The 17,029-nt window shown below is 31.4% G+C and overlaps 1 protein-coding gene across 11 annotated transcripts in view; it reads right to left on the reverse strand.

The window, feature by feature from the left end:
• The window catches only part of LOC143044864 (RNA binding protein fox-1 homolog 1-like), a 46,651-nt gene extending 31,062 nt beyond the window's left edge, over nucleotides 1–15,589 (reverse strand). For 8 of the 11 annotated variants that reach the window (XM_076217072.1, XM_076217071.1, XM_076217067.1 and 5 more), the window contains exon 1: nucleotides 15,189–15,589. In XM_076217072.1, coding sequence (XP_076073187.1) covers nucleotides 15,189–15,365 — 177 coding nt within the window. In that variant the 5' untranslated portion in view covers nucleotides 15,366–15,589. Of the gene's footprint in view, nucleotides 1–4,181; nucleotides 4,535–5,070; nucleotides 5,220–12,603; nucleotides 12,631–15,188 lie in introns of those variants that run through there. The other 3 variants (XM_076217080.1, XM_076217079.1, XM_076217077.1) reach the window with 3 other exon arrangements.
• Between the last annotated feature and the right edge of the window lie 1,440 nt (nucleotides 15,590–17,029).

A 17,029-nucleotide genomic window follows, 5' to 3' on the forward strand; every position in this document is an offset into this window, starting at 1 on the left:
GGTTGAAAGAATATATAGTTAAAACACACCCAAGTATCCATTTATATGAGAAATGAAAATAATTTATTTGTAAAAAATTCAGAACATTTTAATTTAAAAGATCTATTGAATATCTTAAGGTTACTAACACAAACAGTGTATTCTAATGAAATTTTCATAGGAATAAAATCTTTCTTGTCTTTTCATCACTATGCATTTACTTGAATATATATATTAAATAAAAGTTCATTTGAACCTAAAGTACAACTTTGTACACATTGTAATTGTATGTCATAAAACAATGACATTGTATACATTTATTTACTGTCACTTCCTCAGGATCAAATGCACTTTACAAAAATAAACAAATTTAATAAAAATTCACAAGGAAGAGGGAGCAAACATTAAACTTCACAAAGAGGGGGGGGGGGGGGGGTATAGTTTTTTTTTGTCTTACACAGTAATTTAATTTAACTTAGTTTTTCAACTCTATTAAACAAAGATTTTTTTTTCAAAATTTAACTCTATGAGGTATGAATAAAAAATCTGGATTCAGAAATATTTTAGTCAACTGCATGAACAGAATATTTTTTCAGAAAAAAAACTAAAATCCAGTGGCAGATCCAGGTGTAGGGTTCCAGGGTTTGGACACCCCCCCCCCCCTCTTTTTTGGACGACCAATGCATTTGAATGAGGACATGTTGTTGGAACCCCCTTTATCCTGGGTTAGGGACTCCCTTTTTAAAACGGCTGGATATGCCCCTGTAATCCCATCCCCCTTTTTTATAGTTAAAAGGTCTCTCCCTTATTGTTATGGCAAGATTCGAGACTTGTTCTTCAAGATTGGGACTTACAAATCAACTCAACTTGAGGTGAAAGTCACCAGAGATCTTGCAAATAACAAAAAAAACCAACTTTATCTCTGATCTTTTCACAGCACTAATATCAACAATGACTGTTGAAAATTCAAATTTGAAAACAAGAAAGAAAACGTTCACATTCAATCATTTCTAATAACAGCAGGTCTTTGTCAAAATGCACATTTTATACAAAATTCTCATATTCATATAGGTGCAAAGTTATATATAATCAATTATTGATCTACGTAAAGTTTTTTCAGTACACCTATTGTTATATATTGTAACTTTATCGCCTGAATCAATCTAATTTCCCAAGAACTAACAAAACTATCAATTTCATAACTCGTAATGAGTTTAAATTTAACAATCAAATTTTTATCCCAAGTTCTAATTTGGGTACAAAAGAGTCTAGTTGGGTTTATATAATTTATGGTAATAAACACGAGCCCACTATTCAAACACCTGTCGATCCAAAGAAAGATACCTATGAAGAACCATGAATCACTATACAAGCTTTTTGTGTATTTAAATCTGTAAAGTTAGTCAAGGGTCAGTAATCCATTTTAAGGATGTTTTTCCAGATCAATGGAGGTCTAGGTATCTATATCTCAAAACAAGAAAAAAGTCAGTTATCTTTTATCAATACAAGACAAGATTAAAACTAATGAAGATCTTTAATTTATTTAAATAATTTTGAGATTAGGGAACAGACACATTCATCAATCATGAATGCTTAGTGGCAAAGAGGTTAAGATTAGACAAGAATTAAACATGTTCAGTAAGTAAATATCCATGTATCTTTAATTAACCTAGACCCACATGGAAGCACTCTTGCAAATGGATACATGAAGTTATGCAAACTCACATATGTACATGTGTACAAACGGACATTTGAAGAGGCCAGAGAGTAAACAAAATCATCAGCTAAAGAGATAACCATGGCAACTAAGAAGCCTGGTGTATTTTTCTTAAACAAAGTGGCTTAAAACAAAGTTTTGCAAGTGGAAGGGTCTAAACATTAATTAAATTTTTTACCACACTTCTATTAATTACGTGTTATATTATTCTTTTATTTGTCTTTATTAATATTACTTCTACTGTTGTCTGTTTTTAGAGATATCCTTTTGACGTAACTCTGTGCTTATGTATCCCATCATACTTTGAACGACAAAATTATTTTATGATGTGACTCTGTACCTATGTATCTTGTCATACTTTGAATGACAAAATTATTTTATGATGTGACTCTGTACCTATGTATCTTGTGATACTTTGAATGACAAAATTATTTTATTCATTAATATTACTTTTACTGTTAACCAACTTTTTTTGTGATATACATTTTACGTGACTCTGTACTTATGTATCACGTCATACTTTGAACCACACTATTATTTTATTTATTATTATTACTTTAAATGCTAAGTCAGTGTTTGTTATATCTATTTTGCGCGACTGTATTTATGCATCCCGTCATACTTTGAACGACAAAATTATTTCATGTCTACCTGTGCGAATTTCAAACGCGCAATTTTACACCAGTACCCATACCCTCCTTCCTTGATGGGTGCATTTTACATAGACAAATATAATCGTATAATATAATCAAAATGAGGATGTTAATTTGATGTATGCCTTTTTGTGCTTCTTCGTTACATTTGTTGTTTTTATAGTGATTAAGATGATAACACAATGTTGACTGCTGTACCCCTATTTTTGACATTTTTACCTATTATGTCTGTTTGTTTTGTTCACGCATCGGTGACTATATAATGGAATTTGATGCGACTGTCATACAAGTGAGAGGTTTAGCTAGCTATAAAACCAGGTTCAATCCACCATTTTCTACATTTGAAAATGCCTGTACCAAGTCAGGAATATGACAGTTCTTGTCAATTCGTTTTTGATGCGTTTTGTTATTTGATTTTGCCATGTGATTATGGACTTTCCGAATTGATTTTCCTCTGAGTTCAGTATTTTTGTGATTTTACTTTTTGCTAGGGGAACACTTTTAACATTAATTAAATATTTTAGCATACTTCTTACATAAACATAACTTCTGTTTGAACTTTAAGGTTGTTAATTATTTATTTTTGCTTGACAAGGGAGTCTAATACTGACATTAGTGAATTATTAATCAACATAGATCCAAAGAAACACTGCCAAGAATTTGAAAGAGTAAGACTGGTAAAACTACACACCTCTTAGTCCATTTACAGAAATAAGATTTTTAAAAAAAAATTTTGCATAACTCTTTTTCCTTGAAGGGCTGCTGTCATACCATTTGAGTTGTGATATCTAATGTCAGGATGAAATTTAAAGACTTTTAAATCGTAACTTTATTAGACGATAAAATGACTAACATGAACAATAAACTGATGAGGAAAGTAAGGGAGGCAACTGCATACCAAATTTCACAGCTTAATTTCTACATAATTTAGCTTAATAAAAATTCAATTGGTTTTTAATGGCATAATTCTCACAATTTGAAAGCCAGCGTGACAAATTCAAAACAGTTTAATGGCTTTTTTTTTGTAACATTAAACATGTCAAATAGTACATGTATAATTATATTAATGTAGCGAATTGACAGATGATTATAGTCAAATGTCTTTATAGTATATAAATGTATCTTGATTTTTTTTCTTCTTCTAAAATGTGTCAAATTTAGTATTAAGTGGATTTTCTAAGTCTACCTGCATTTTTCTGACCCATTAAGTCCAAGTCAATGAGATAAACCGAAAATCCTATCTTTACTGATAGGGTTATTGAAGAAAGTTTTACAGGTAAAATGTACTACAGATTGACCTACGGAAAATTGTCACCTGTACGACATCGTCACACAGTCATCTACATGGTATAACTTTCACTTGTATAACCTGGGGCTGTTTATCTACATTTCCACCATATAATTACTGCGCCATGTCTACTTTCTTGCTCATAAAATGCCTATCTGTTGTGTAAATACAGTCAAGACTTCCACTGAAAAGCCACGATCCACCCTTTCCCCTACTTGAGCTTGAGTAAATAACGGCACACACTCTTCAACGAAACATCAATAGACCCAAATCTCTCAAGTTTTCACCTTAGCGAATTAATGATTGAATAAAAAACTGGGGTTTCTTATCTAAATCGAAGTTAAATCTTTGAAAAACAAACATGAAATTAGTTTACAGATATATTAAACAAACAAACTGTGATCGTTTCTTATGACAATGAATTCAAACGCTAATTAAATCGGGGAAAAATAAAATTGATGGATGTCTCTTTCTCACAATAGCCTCCATTGTTAAATCAATGTTTCAGCTTCATCAAAATCCTAATCACAGGTAAAAATCTTACCTGAGAATACATTGGTGAAGCGAGTATCATCCTTCTAAGACTATGATGTTACCATTATGAAAAAATAATCCATATCCACACTTTTAATTTTAACACGTCCCTGAATTTTCACCAAAATACGAAAAAATATTGTCCTTCAAAGTCAAACAGTACTGTATCCGTCCATGATTTATCAACGTCAACAAATGATGTCGTTTCAACAATGCAGATCGTTTCACCTGGATGGGGGACACAGGTAGGAATGAAAATCTCCCAACAACAATACTTAATTGTCGACCGCTATCAATAAAAGTGGCTTGACCATAAATATATAACAATTTATCGGTATATAGTTTTATAAATTGTAGGTAATAAGTGAAAGTCTCCAAACCTCTCTCTCCAGGATACAGGTAAAAACGACAAAAATGACAAACAGGTAACACAGCTGACTAGGTTGACAGGTGTAAAATTACCAGAAACCGATCAGCCGCGGCACAATAGATCTTTAATTGATTATCATCCTTTATCAATATTGGATTTTATGATCAAATACTAGAGATTTTTGTAGAAGATAATTGCAAAAGTCAAAACTAATGAGGACTTTATGTGTCACAAGGGGAAACATAACTGTAGAACAAAAATTACACAAGATAAAGGGGGAAAAAGAGTTCATGACCTTAAAGTTAATTTTAAGCAGATTTGAAAAGAAATTTTTAAACATGTACATGTACAAAAAAACAAAAAAAGCCCATTCTTCATTTATACACTGTTTTTTGTTCATATAACTTGAAAATTTCAAAACTATTTAAAATCAAAGTGAAAAAGAAATCATCAAAAAATCTTAAAATTTAATTTAGAATTTTTTCACACTTAAAAGAAAATTAACATGTTAAACACAAATAGACCTTACCATCATATTTCTTTAGAATGTCTTGAACAGTCCTTCACACAAAACTTTCTGTATTTAATTATCCACACACACTGATACAAAATAACCAACTCCCCTGTTTGAGATAGAAGGGGCCATTTATCACTACTATTCCTCTGAGGTATATATCTATCTGATATAATTAATTTATTAAACACTATTCCTTTCAAGTTGAACAACTTTGCCTGACTGGCAGTACATATATCTTATGGGTGGTGACATACTAGCCCCTGGTCATATGTTTATATGTCAACAAAAATGGCCTATAAATACTGCTTTGACACTGCTGAAACATGCATGCATTCGTAAGAAACTATATACATGTATGACTGAAGATCCTAGATGCAAATTTTTCACAACATTGAAAACTGAAAACTCTTATATACTAGAAGAATATCATTTGTGATGTAACAATGATGTCATAATTGAAATATTTGACCAGAGGGATTTTATTTTTTAATTAGGTTAATGATTAAATTAAATAAAAACAATAGCCTTACCCCTCTAAAGGGGGCTAATTCATTCTGAAAAGGCTGTTGTTCACGAATAAATATTTATGGAAAAATGAAAACAAGCACTAAAGTTTACTGCAGGTCAGGGTGAACATTGCAATTGTTTAACATTATTTTTTATATCTTTATCTGTAATTTTCTTTTGCAACAGGTGCTAATCTTAGCACTGATAAAAAGGTGGAAAATAAAAGAAGACCACTTCATATCAGTAAAGAACATGCATTACTACAAGTATTAATTTCATTCACTTTCACCTGAACACATAACATTCACTCACTCAGGGTTCAATATTTCATATGACTGACGAAAATCTCTTTTCCATTTAAAATAAATTAATGTCTTTAATAGATGTAAAACTTTTAAGTATTTGCCCATTTAAATGTACGGTCCTTTAAGAAAATTGTTTCATAGTTAAGAATGTTGTATACTTAGCTACTTCTAATTAAATTTGTAACCTTTTTATTTTCTTATATATACACGAATACACAATTTGTGTGGAGAATTTTCGAACTACATTATTTTATAATGTCTTTCTCAATTTAAATAATGCTCTGCGAAAGATCCTAAACTGAAAAAGTGTTTACTCATATAACTTTGTCTTGTACTAAGTCAACACTCAAAAAGTGTAATTTATTGCTTTAAACCATAAACAGTCTTTATTTTTTCATTATAAATTCATAATGCTATAGCATTGTGTAGCAAGTCTGTACAAGTGCTTTCTAAATTTAATAAATCATAGTTGTAAATAATAGTCCAATTATGATATATTTATTTCATGGTAAATGAAAACAGACACAATACGGGGTGTAAAACACAAGGGTCTCTTTGATCAACGTTTATACCACCACAGTAACTTATGAACAAGAGGCTTTTATTCTATATGTTAAAGGACCACCACAAATATAAAAGCACCATTAATGCATTTTTGTAATTAAAATTTTGATTAAGATTAATTAACATCCAATTTAAATGCTTACTCAAAATCTTCAGATAAAACCAAAGTTGATGATACTCTAGTGTACAAAGGGAGTTAACTCTTGTATAACAATTATGATGCTTCAGCATCCAAGGGAGGTAATAATTGAAGACTAGAATAAATATTTAAATAATTTCTATTACACTGTATTAATTTTCATAACTTCAAAGCAATCTCAGTTTATCAAAATTGATTTATTTGATAATTTTTTTTAAATAACATTTAAATGACTGTATAAATTACAATATTGGTTTACTCACAGAACGCTAATTGATCCAAATATCTATGTAAACAAATACATAAAACCTCTAATAGAGATAGTTTGAAAGTTTAAAACTGTTCTTCACATCTCGTTTTGTATAATCCAGTTTATTTTACATACCAAACAAGTAAATCTATTTCAAGTTACAAAATCAACAATGTAAAAATATACCTGCTGAAAGGGTTGGGTTTAATTATAAGAACTCAAAAGGACAAAAGTAAGAGTTTTGATACAAATAAGATCATGACCCTGATTGGAAACAAGTTTCAAATCTCCTGCAATGAAAAAAAAACAACACGTTAAATAAACTAAACGATTAGAAATAGTGTTTTAAAGTTAAATATTCAATATTGGAAAAATCCAATCTGTGTAGAGAAGAGATTAATCACCTATTTATTTAGGGAAAATCGTTTATCACACTATATTTACATAGCTTACACTTAAAGGCTATTAAATACAGACCAATTTTTGTAACTGGGAGAGAAAGTTTTATCGGGCTAATCTGAACATGCTTCAATGAAGTATACAAACACTGTCAAAAGTTGTGACTTTTTAATCTGTCCCAGTATTGTATATTTGTACAAGTCGTACATTGTTATGAATAAAATAATGACACTATTATATGCCATTTATAGTAAAATCGTAGACAAAACAAAAGTTTTGATTTTAAATATTGATACAAATTTTTACAACCATGGTTGTTACAAAGGTCATGACTATACATTATATGGAATATAACGAGGACAAAAAACAAAAACTAAGTTTTGATTTTGTGTGTTTTAACACAACTTTTAAGCGCCACTTTGGGGTTATTTCATGTCGCCCAGTTTTTATTGTTGGTGGAAGCCAGAGTGCCAATAGAAAAGCACTAACAGACATTCCATAAGAAAAACTGAAATTCCCAGTATATTAAAAAGGAAGTCTAGTGCACCCGCAAAAGTGGATTGGAACTCACAACAGTAGACAATAACTAAGATAGCCAAATTGCACCTAATGGTACAAAAGTGTAAGACTTTGGTGTTTTTTTAATTTTCATTTCATAGGGTGGAGTCCATATAATGAAAATTAGTCAATCTTACTGCTACTTATGGTAAAATGGGAGGAAAAGGGGGGGGGGGGTCTAAAAGTTGGATAAAATGAATTAATTTCTATCCTCCAGGATTTTGCAAACTATTCATAAAATACTTAAAATACTTGCAGGAAAAAAACAGTTCTAGTTTAATTAAATTGTGAACATGTTTCCATCTTTGAAAACATACAACTGCCTTTAAATATCTATTTCTGTTATTTAATGTCTTTTAATTGCCATCTCGATGATTAACCCATCTCTATTTAAACACATACCACTATTATACAAAGTAAGGCTTACTGTTTTACTGAAGACAACGCTGCAGGTCACATCTAAAAATGTTGGTTTATAACCCTCTTATTCAACAAAAATCCATAATCCTATCAACTGCTAAACTTCAAGCGTCAACGCTATAAAATATGCAAAAAACCAAAGATAGAACGTATGCCTACACCTTTTTATTAGGTACTGAAAAGTACAGTAAAACACTACTTAACTAAAGACCATATTTACGAGCGAAAAGATCGAATGATTGGGCAGTGATCATAAAAATCTATGGTGATTCCACATTCTTGAATCAATACAACGGAATTATAATTATCGAAATGGAACACATTAATCAACGGAGAGCATTCTAGATCCTGTTTATCATTAATAAATAATGCTGAAGGGATCCCCCGAGCCCTGACATTACAATATGGTTGCTTAGATTTTAAAGTTGGTGTATTACCCGAAGTTAATAAGCAAATATCTTTAACATAGGGATGAACCCAATCAATACACCTCGCACAATTACCCACGATAGAGTTGTAGATCATCCATTTCATTTATAATTCTACTGAACTGAATTTTTCTATAAAATATAATCAAATATAGGACTTAATTATTAACAGCGTAGATGATTTCTCTGAAACTTAATTAAACAAACATGTGCTTTATACATTGTACATGTATATTACATGATTACAAGTGAAAATTATTTTGTTGCACCTTAATTAATGAAAACATTACACAAATTTCATGTTTGTCTAGACTAAGCAGTCGAAACCCGGTTGAAATTGAACAAAAGAATTGAAGCTCTTTGTTAGAGAAGGCGATAAATGTGTACTGTATTGTTTACTATAGTGACAAAAATTTTAAAAGTTAATAGAAACAAACAAAATTACAATTTTCTTCTCAATTACGAGGTGTTTTATTTTAAAAACACCATTTGCATAAGTTTTCAATTTATCTAGTACATAGTTAAGCAGAACAAGTAGATTTCAAGTCGACGACATGGGTATCTTTCAAGTTGGATGAAGGAAATGCATAACCTCCGATTTTTTTGAAAAAATTACCACGGACGGAAAACATATCAATCTATTAGTTCAAAAATTTTCGTGTCTGCCCTTCCATTATGTGACTCAAGAAAAAATTCCAAAAAATAAGTAACAATTGTATCGAAAAGAGAAAATCGAGTGCACCTTTTTATGTTTGGGCATGTTTGAGTTGAATATTTTGTCTTGATATCGTACAAAGTAAGATTATTTCATACATCGTCTCGCTTCAGATTCTATTATTTTTATATATCAAAGCTACAGATTGACTTTTTAACACAAAAAAATAACAGTACTAAAAGATGTAATATATGGGTCAAGTGAAATACCTATCTAATGAGTTACAAAAACAGAGACGGTGTGTTCGAATAGCTATTTTTTTACTGAAAGTACTCGACGACAGTCTTTCAAGTTGGATGATGAAAAATGCATCTTTGAAAAAATATAATTTTTGGTGTGTGAAAACTAGGGTTTATAGTCTTTATACACTAAAAAAATCTAGTCTGCCCTTCTACAAAATTTTTAATTAAGAATTTTTTTAAATTATTATGAATTTTCGAAAATTCCACCTGACAACCGATCAGACAATGGTTTTAAGTTGAAACAATGCAGACAAGACAGATCATTAACTGATGCTCATTAGCTAGTTGATACATTTGTCTTTTAAAATACAACTGACATATAAGGATCGTAATGGTGCAATGTGGATAAATTTATCGGTTTCCATGAGCAAAATTGATAGCGCGTCATCCCTACAATGGCTTCGATTTCTACAATTGTGAAAATGAACTGGCGCAATGGGGAGATAATTCTGACGAAGTAGAATCCTGACTGTAAGCTACCATCATGACCATTGAAAGTAAATAAAAAATCTCGATTTTTTTTCAAAATAAAATTCTTTGACGTCACTGACCAGACGGAGATTGTCATGCAAATGCCATTAGGTCAGTCTGGTAAAAGCCGATTGGGGTTTGCTAAATGTCCAGTGGCAAATATCAGAAATCTAAATCAACATATATCTTCATAAAATTATTTTTTACCAAGAATACTAACAGTTATGTAATCAAAAATTATATAAACATAAGAAAAACTTCCTTGTGAGTTTTACTGGTACAGGAAACCCCTCTTCAGTAGACGGTGATGTCATCAGCAATCTTGAAAAAGATTTTTGTTTCACTCATACACAAAATTCATATAACATACAAACAAGAGTTAAATGTACAATATATATATCTTTTATCTGTCACTCGTTAATTGTGTAAACTTGTACCAGTCAAAAACAATCTAAATTGAACATCATGCATGTGAACTGCAGTCATCAAAAGATCGAGGATTATTAAATATGATACAAAAAAAACAAGGCTAAAAAAATGCTAAAAAAATGCAAAAACCATTTGAAAACCAAGAATTGATATTTCAGATTTCTGAAAAGCTAGTTTTAAGTTTGAAAAAAAAGTAGTAAATACTAAAAGGCGAAGAGATTGAAAAAAAAAAATAAAAATCGAAAAAAATCATTCCAAATAAAAATTCCAACAATACAACAGACAATAATTTGACATGTAAATATATGTATATTAATGACACCAAATTCATTTAAATACATGTACTAAAATCACAAAAAATACAAGCATGCTCAAACAGTCTGTTCTGCATGCAATAACAGTGTACTTGTACCTAAACTGTTAGCAACACAAAAGTTTTCTCATTCATAACACCTAGTTCCACATCACCATTTGCAAAATTTGGTCATTGTACATACACATTTGGGAAAAAATGCTGTAAATTTTGAATTTGATCTTTCAAAGATAGGAAACTGACTATTCTTGACTGATATACATGTATATACATACAATACATGTCTATATATGAAAGAGAGACCTCAATGATTGATTGCTTAATTTATTGGTGTTGGAGTCCCCTTAAAGAGGGGGATAGGACCTTTATCGGGACTCCGGGATTGGGTGTTTTTAAGCTCTGGATTTCTGGATTGAACCTTTCAGGATCAGTGAATTCTATTTTTTGAATTTCAAGACCTCAGGATTTGTGTTTTTAAGCCCAGGTTTTCGGAATTTCTTGTTTTTAAGCCAAGGATTTTGGGATCAGGACCCCTCCTATCCCCCCTCCTTTAACTTTCAGCACTATTGAACTATTTTGTGGTGGTCTGTTTCTATAGGTAGAAAAAGCTATTATATAGTGCCCTGAGTGAACCACTGACCTTTGGAAGGAGAAATGACAATCCTACTCACAATCTCAATGTTGACAGGCTAGTGATACAGTAGAGTTTGACTACTTAGGCCACTTGGCCACCAGGGCCCCTTGAAGACCTCAATGAAAGGATAAAAGGGGTATATGCACAAATAACTACTAAATTTCTGTTTGGGGGGCCAGATGATGCACACCTCTATATGCAGGTTTTTCCTGCTTTTTTTAAGACCCATTGGTGGCCTTCAGCTGTTGGCTCTTTGGTTGGGTTGTTATTTCTTTGACACATTCCCCATTTCCATTCTCAATTTTTACATAAATAACCATCATTTTGATAAAGGAACAGTGGTTTATTGCTGTTCTTCATCTCAATAGACACAGACAAGACATTGAGATTTCGGCATGGATTAAAACCACATGATTGGTCAACATAAAATTGATTCACACCAAGAATGTGTCAATAGTACATGGATGGTACACTCACACTATCATTTTCTATGTTGATTTGACTTCAGCTTCATCAAAAACTTAACCTAAAGCAGGACAGACGGACAATATCAGAAATGCCAGGACCCTTCAAATGAAGTGTGTTGGTCTACCATGTGTGTAAATACATGTACCCTAGCACTCATCGACATTGCTCCAGGTCTTCCAAGTCTTGGGAGGTTCACCTAATCCACCTACTAGAACTTAGCAATCTTGGGAGGTACACCTATTAGAACTTGAGCAAAAATTTTGGTTTGGGATTTTAGCAACAGACCAGAAACCTGAACTCATAAAATCAAAATGGAACAGAAACATGATTGGGTTTAGCAATTCCAAAATTTAATCAACTTACAAATGGAGAACAGGTTGTAAAATTCAGAAACATTGCAAAAAAGTGAAACATAAGAAAAAGGGAATAAAATATTGAACTATTTAAATCCTCACTTCTCATGATCCCTCTTTGAAAAATTACATGCATAGGCAAACTACACCTGTACAAGTAATATATAAATATGACACATTGTCAACACAGATCATCTAAACTAGACATAACAATTAATACAGTGCAGTTACATATACTCAAATGTGTATGTACAATTGTTTTAGCTTTCTGATGTGGAAATCAAACTTGCAAGCTAAATAGATGACATGCTATTTCGTGAACCAATGTTTGTTTTCTACCTTTTGCTTACCATAAAACTGAATCATACAACAGAAGCCTGAAAATCATATGTTGAAAATAAATATATCAACTTCAACTACAAATAAATATATTTTTTATGTGGGTGTAGTACGTGTTTTATGATGTTCATTTTGTAAATACATTTTTATCCTGACCAAAAATCTACAATTTTAACCATTTTAAAAAAAAGACTTTTTTAAAGTGATAGACAGAGGCCATTAAACAGTATATGTTTGTTTGCCCTAGCCACCTACACAGAAAATAGCTCCCTACTCTGTAATTGTCCTGATGTGAAAAAGTGTTTTTTTTTTATCAGATACATGTATGAAGACTAAAAAAATTTCAATGTCTCTTTGCTTAAAAAAAAATGCCTACCTACCAAAAAGGCTACCCAAGTTCTCTACCTTTGGGTAGGTTTTGGGCAAACCAAAATATTTTTAAGTGTGGCCTCACTCTGACAAATTTATCCTGTACATACATATCAATGTTGAATCTTAGGATCAGGAAGCACTTGTTCTGTGCGCTATATCTTAATTGATTTGTCGGAAGCATTGTATTTCAAAGAATTGTAGAAAATTAACATTTGCACTGTTGATTCTGTGAAAAACTTATTGCCTGAGCCAATTATTTTCAGAACAGAAAGCACATTTATTTGGTGAAAATGTCTGAGATCATCTTTTTTTCAAAACAGTATGAAAAAGGGAGTATTGTTATTTGACAATGGTTAAATCAGACCCTGTACCTCAATTTAATTGAATTTGATATGTATGTACATGATATACATGTACATGTAGTTAAATATCTTTAATTAAAACATAACTTGACAACAATTTTGTGCCAGAATTCTTTTAAAACTTATGCCCATTCCACGTTTAATCAACCCATTGCTAACAGTTGTTGACTTTTGAGGAAAACTTTAAAATACATTAATTTGTACATCGTAGGAAATTGTTTTCTGAAACAGACGATGAAAACTACTGCTACATATTATTGTGTCTATTAGGAATATTCATCATGTTGATAAAGACTGCACACCCACTAATATATGTTTAAAACTATAACCTTTAAACTTTAAATAATCATATTTTCACTTCAAAAAATATTAATAAATCTACTCACTCATGCATTAGGTAGTACACAATGAAAAGTTAGATTAAAAAGTTAATAACTTTCTACTTGAAATTTTATAATTAAACTCTGCATTTTACATTATTGCCTACATGTCTTATTTAAATTCAGGTATTTGGTACAGGCAACAAAAGTCATTGTGTGCACATATTTTAGGCATAACACATTTTGTCATTATTCGCTTTTGATCATAACTGTTGGATAAATTAGAGAAAAAAGGTGTTTGTTTTAATTGGAGAAGAAACACAAAGTAATTATAATTTTGAAGGTTAAAAAATAATAAACAAAAATAAAAACCCTACCCACTTATTTTTCTACGTGAGGACACCCTAAAGTCATATATGTTATGTTTGGCCGAAGGTCCAAAATGCTCTTCACCCATTTAAAATACAATGAAATCAAAAACTTTTTCACTGGTATATTTGCCAATTAACAAACTACCCAATTGAAGACTAGCCTACAAAGAATTAAACAAACAAGTCATCCAACAACCTTCAATAATGAGAAAAAACTGTATTATAGTTAAGTATATGAATCTTGCAATTGGGAAAACTAACCCAGTTAAAACAGAGAAACATTGTTTTGAAAGAGCATCCAAATCAAGGGTCAAGAAATAATCATATTTCCAGAAATTACCTTAACTGAAAGGTTAATGACTTTAAAATACGGCAGATTGGGATTTAGGTCCAAATTATGTCTTCAAGAAATAAATATTGTCATTGAAGAAATTAAAAAAAATTTAATATTTTTTGAGAATTCTGACACCAACCTCTAATATGGTTATACATGACATGATTTGAACTCTTGCGACTATATATGATTCATAGACAAAATCTCCCTCATCAAACGATAGCAACTAATTTTGGGGTGGGGTTGTCATTAAGTCGCTACATACATGTATTTCAATCTTTCCACATCCCCTTAGTTTATAAATGTACTCTTATTTGGATATACATGTATGTTTTGAATTATTTGTTTTTTGAAAACACTGTGAAAAAATAATTCTTAATGCTTTAAAGGACATGTGTTGCATACTTCCAACATCATTACAAAAGCTGTGGAGTCAGGCATAAAAATATATACAGATAAGTAATTATCAAACGCACCTAACGAGTTAACCTAATAATTAATAAGAAAAATCTGCATTAACAGTATCAACTCAATTCAAGTCTAGTATTTTCAAAATCTGCTCCCAAAATAATAAGGAGTGACCTCTTCATTTTTTCTCTGGATTAAAAATATTTTCATCAAATTAAAACTTCCAATGTTCTCAATCTATCCACACAGGAGTAGAGTTCTACAAAATATATCCCTTTTCCCTAAATTATATACTAAATTTACATAATGAATCAATTTTGTCGATATATAGTACACTTACCTGAATCATACCTGTGTGAATGACAGGTGTTTCACTTGATTATCAATATTTTATCAAAACATAAACAATGGCACATGGCGCACACTCACCTCACGATTTCCTTCGTTTTCTTTGTTGTCTTCTCTTTTCAATTGACATCCATTAATAAATGATGGTTGTGCGATGTTGTTTAATTTACAATTATAATCTGTGATGTACATTTTAACGGGTTTATCATTTGCAATCAAAAGTCCAGTTTCAGAAATTTGTGTGGCTACTTCCGCCATTTTCAATACAAATGAAAATGTTTGCTTATCAAATTTAATCACGCTCCAAAGCTCACGATAATGTACTGTATCTCTCCTCGGGTCACCTACCAATAAAATAATTTATGTTACATTTAAATGTTCAACAATGTTTCATAGTATTTTCTGAAGCGCAAATTTAACGTTGACAATGGTCGAGTAGTCTGTTCTTTTCGGCGATCAGCTGCTGCATTTGAATAAAAACCCGGATGTCATCAAGTGGTTTTGTTTTACAATAGTGACATCTGGCGGGAAATATAGAGGTGATGAAAACGAACATTGATTTTGCAATAAACAATTTTATAGTTTTGTTTAAATTATATAATGTGTTTCTTTATTGACATTTATGAGACAAACATTTTTTTTCTGTCTATTACGTAGATTTATAACACAATTTGACTGGACTGCAATGTGCATTGATGCTAGTCTCAGATTGATGGCGGAGTGTGACTAAGATCGACTAAGCCTGAATAGATTGAAATTGAAGTTTTTTCGCCGAAAGTTTAAAGTAATTGCACTGTGGAATTATAAGAGATGTGAATTCAACATATAGATATCTATATTGAATATTGAAATGTGGTTGATACTAAATTCGGGAAAAGCCTATTAAAAAAAAATATTAGCGTATCCACACACCGTAGTCTGACCAACAGTGACGATAGAAACATATGCAGAAGCCCCAAAGCAAGGATTTGTATAGTCACTATACAAATCCTTGCCCAAAGCATTCATTGTCCTTAGAGCTCGAACATCAGAGGCGGAGCTAGGGGGTAGGGGGTACTAGCCTCTTAGGCAGTCAGTGGGCACCCACTTACTCAGTATGAAAATTTCTGGATCCTCCACTGTTAAATTATATTGTTCTCGGACTATTATAAAAGTTCGAGGTGCACTCGAATTGCACAACTCATTGTACTATACACTGCTAGAATAATACATACATATTTATTCACATACAAATTAACCAAACTAAATTTTGCTTTATTTTAGAGGTATAATGAGTCAGATACAAAGCTACGGAAATCTTAATGTGAAGGGTCTGTTTCCTACACATTTTAATTACACGTATACCAAAGGCATTTTAAACATTTTATGATTTAAGTGCGCTTTCCGTTGTAGATCATGAAATTCTAGACATATTTCCTGTTTTTGAACAAAGGCCGTATGTTTAAAACGTAGAAAATCTTAAAATAATCCCGAACACTTCCATTTTCACGCATTCTAGTTCTTCCGGTAGCCAATGATAAGGGGTTAACAGAGAAGGCAAAAACTATGGAAATGACTTTTTTCTTACTTGTCTAATTTAGTCGACATCGGGCGCCCACAATTTTGAGCTAGATTTTCACATATCATTTGTAACAATGATTTGCCTCTATTGCTAAAGATAACTCTGTAAAAAAGGACTTCTAAAATAAAAGCTTACAAGTCATGTACGCACTTCATTTGCATTGGTCCATGGTCTTCTTGTTATATAATGAGTAAATGTTAGAGTACGACGAGAATTAACCAACAGTACAGTAAGCTAACAAGAAAGATACCACAGCATATTGTAAAATAAAACAAAAAGCAGATGCGGACTAGAGGGTTTTCCAGCCCCCCCTTTTTTGCAGGAAAAATTAGGTTGATTATTTAGGGGATCACTGAAGCAT

The sequence above is a fragment of the Mytilus galloprovincialis genome, chromosome 9 (assembly GCF_965363235.1).
Source record: "Mytilus galloprovincialis chromosome 9, xbMytGall1.hap1.1, whole genome shotgun sequence".
Taxonomy (NCBI): Eukaryota; Metazoa; Mollusca; class Bivalvia; order Mytilida; family Mytilidae; genus Mytilus; species Mytilus galloprovincialis.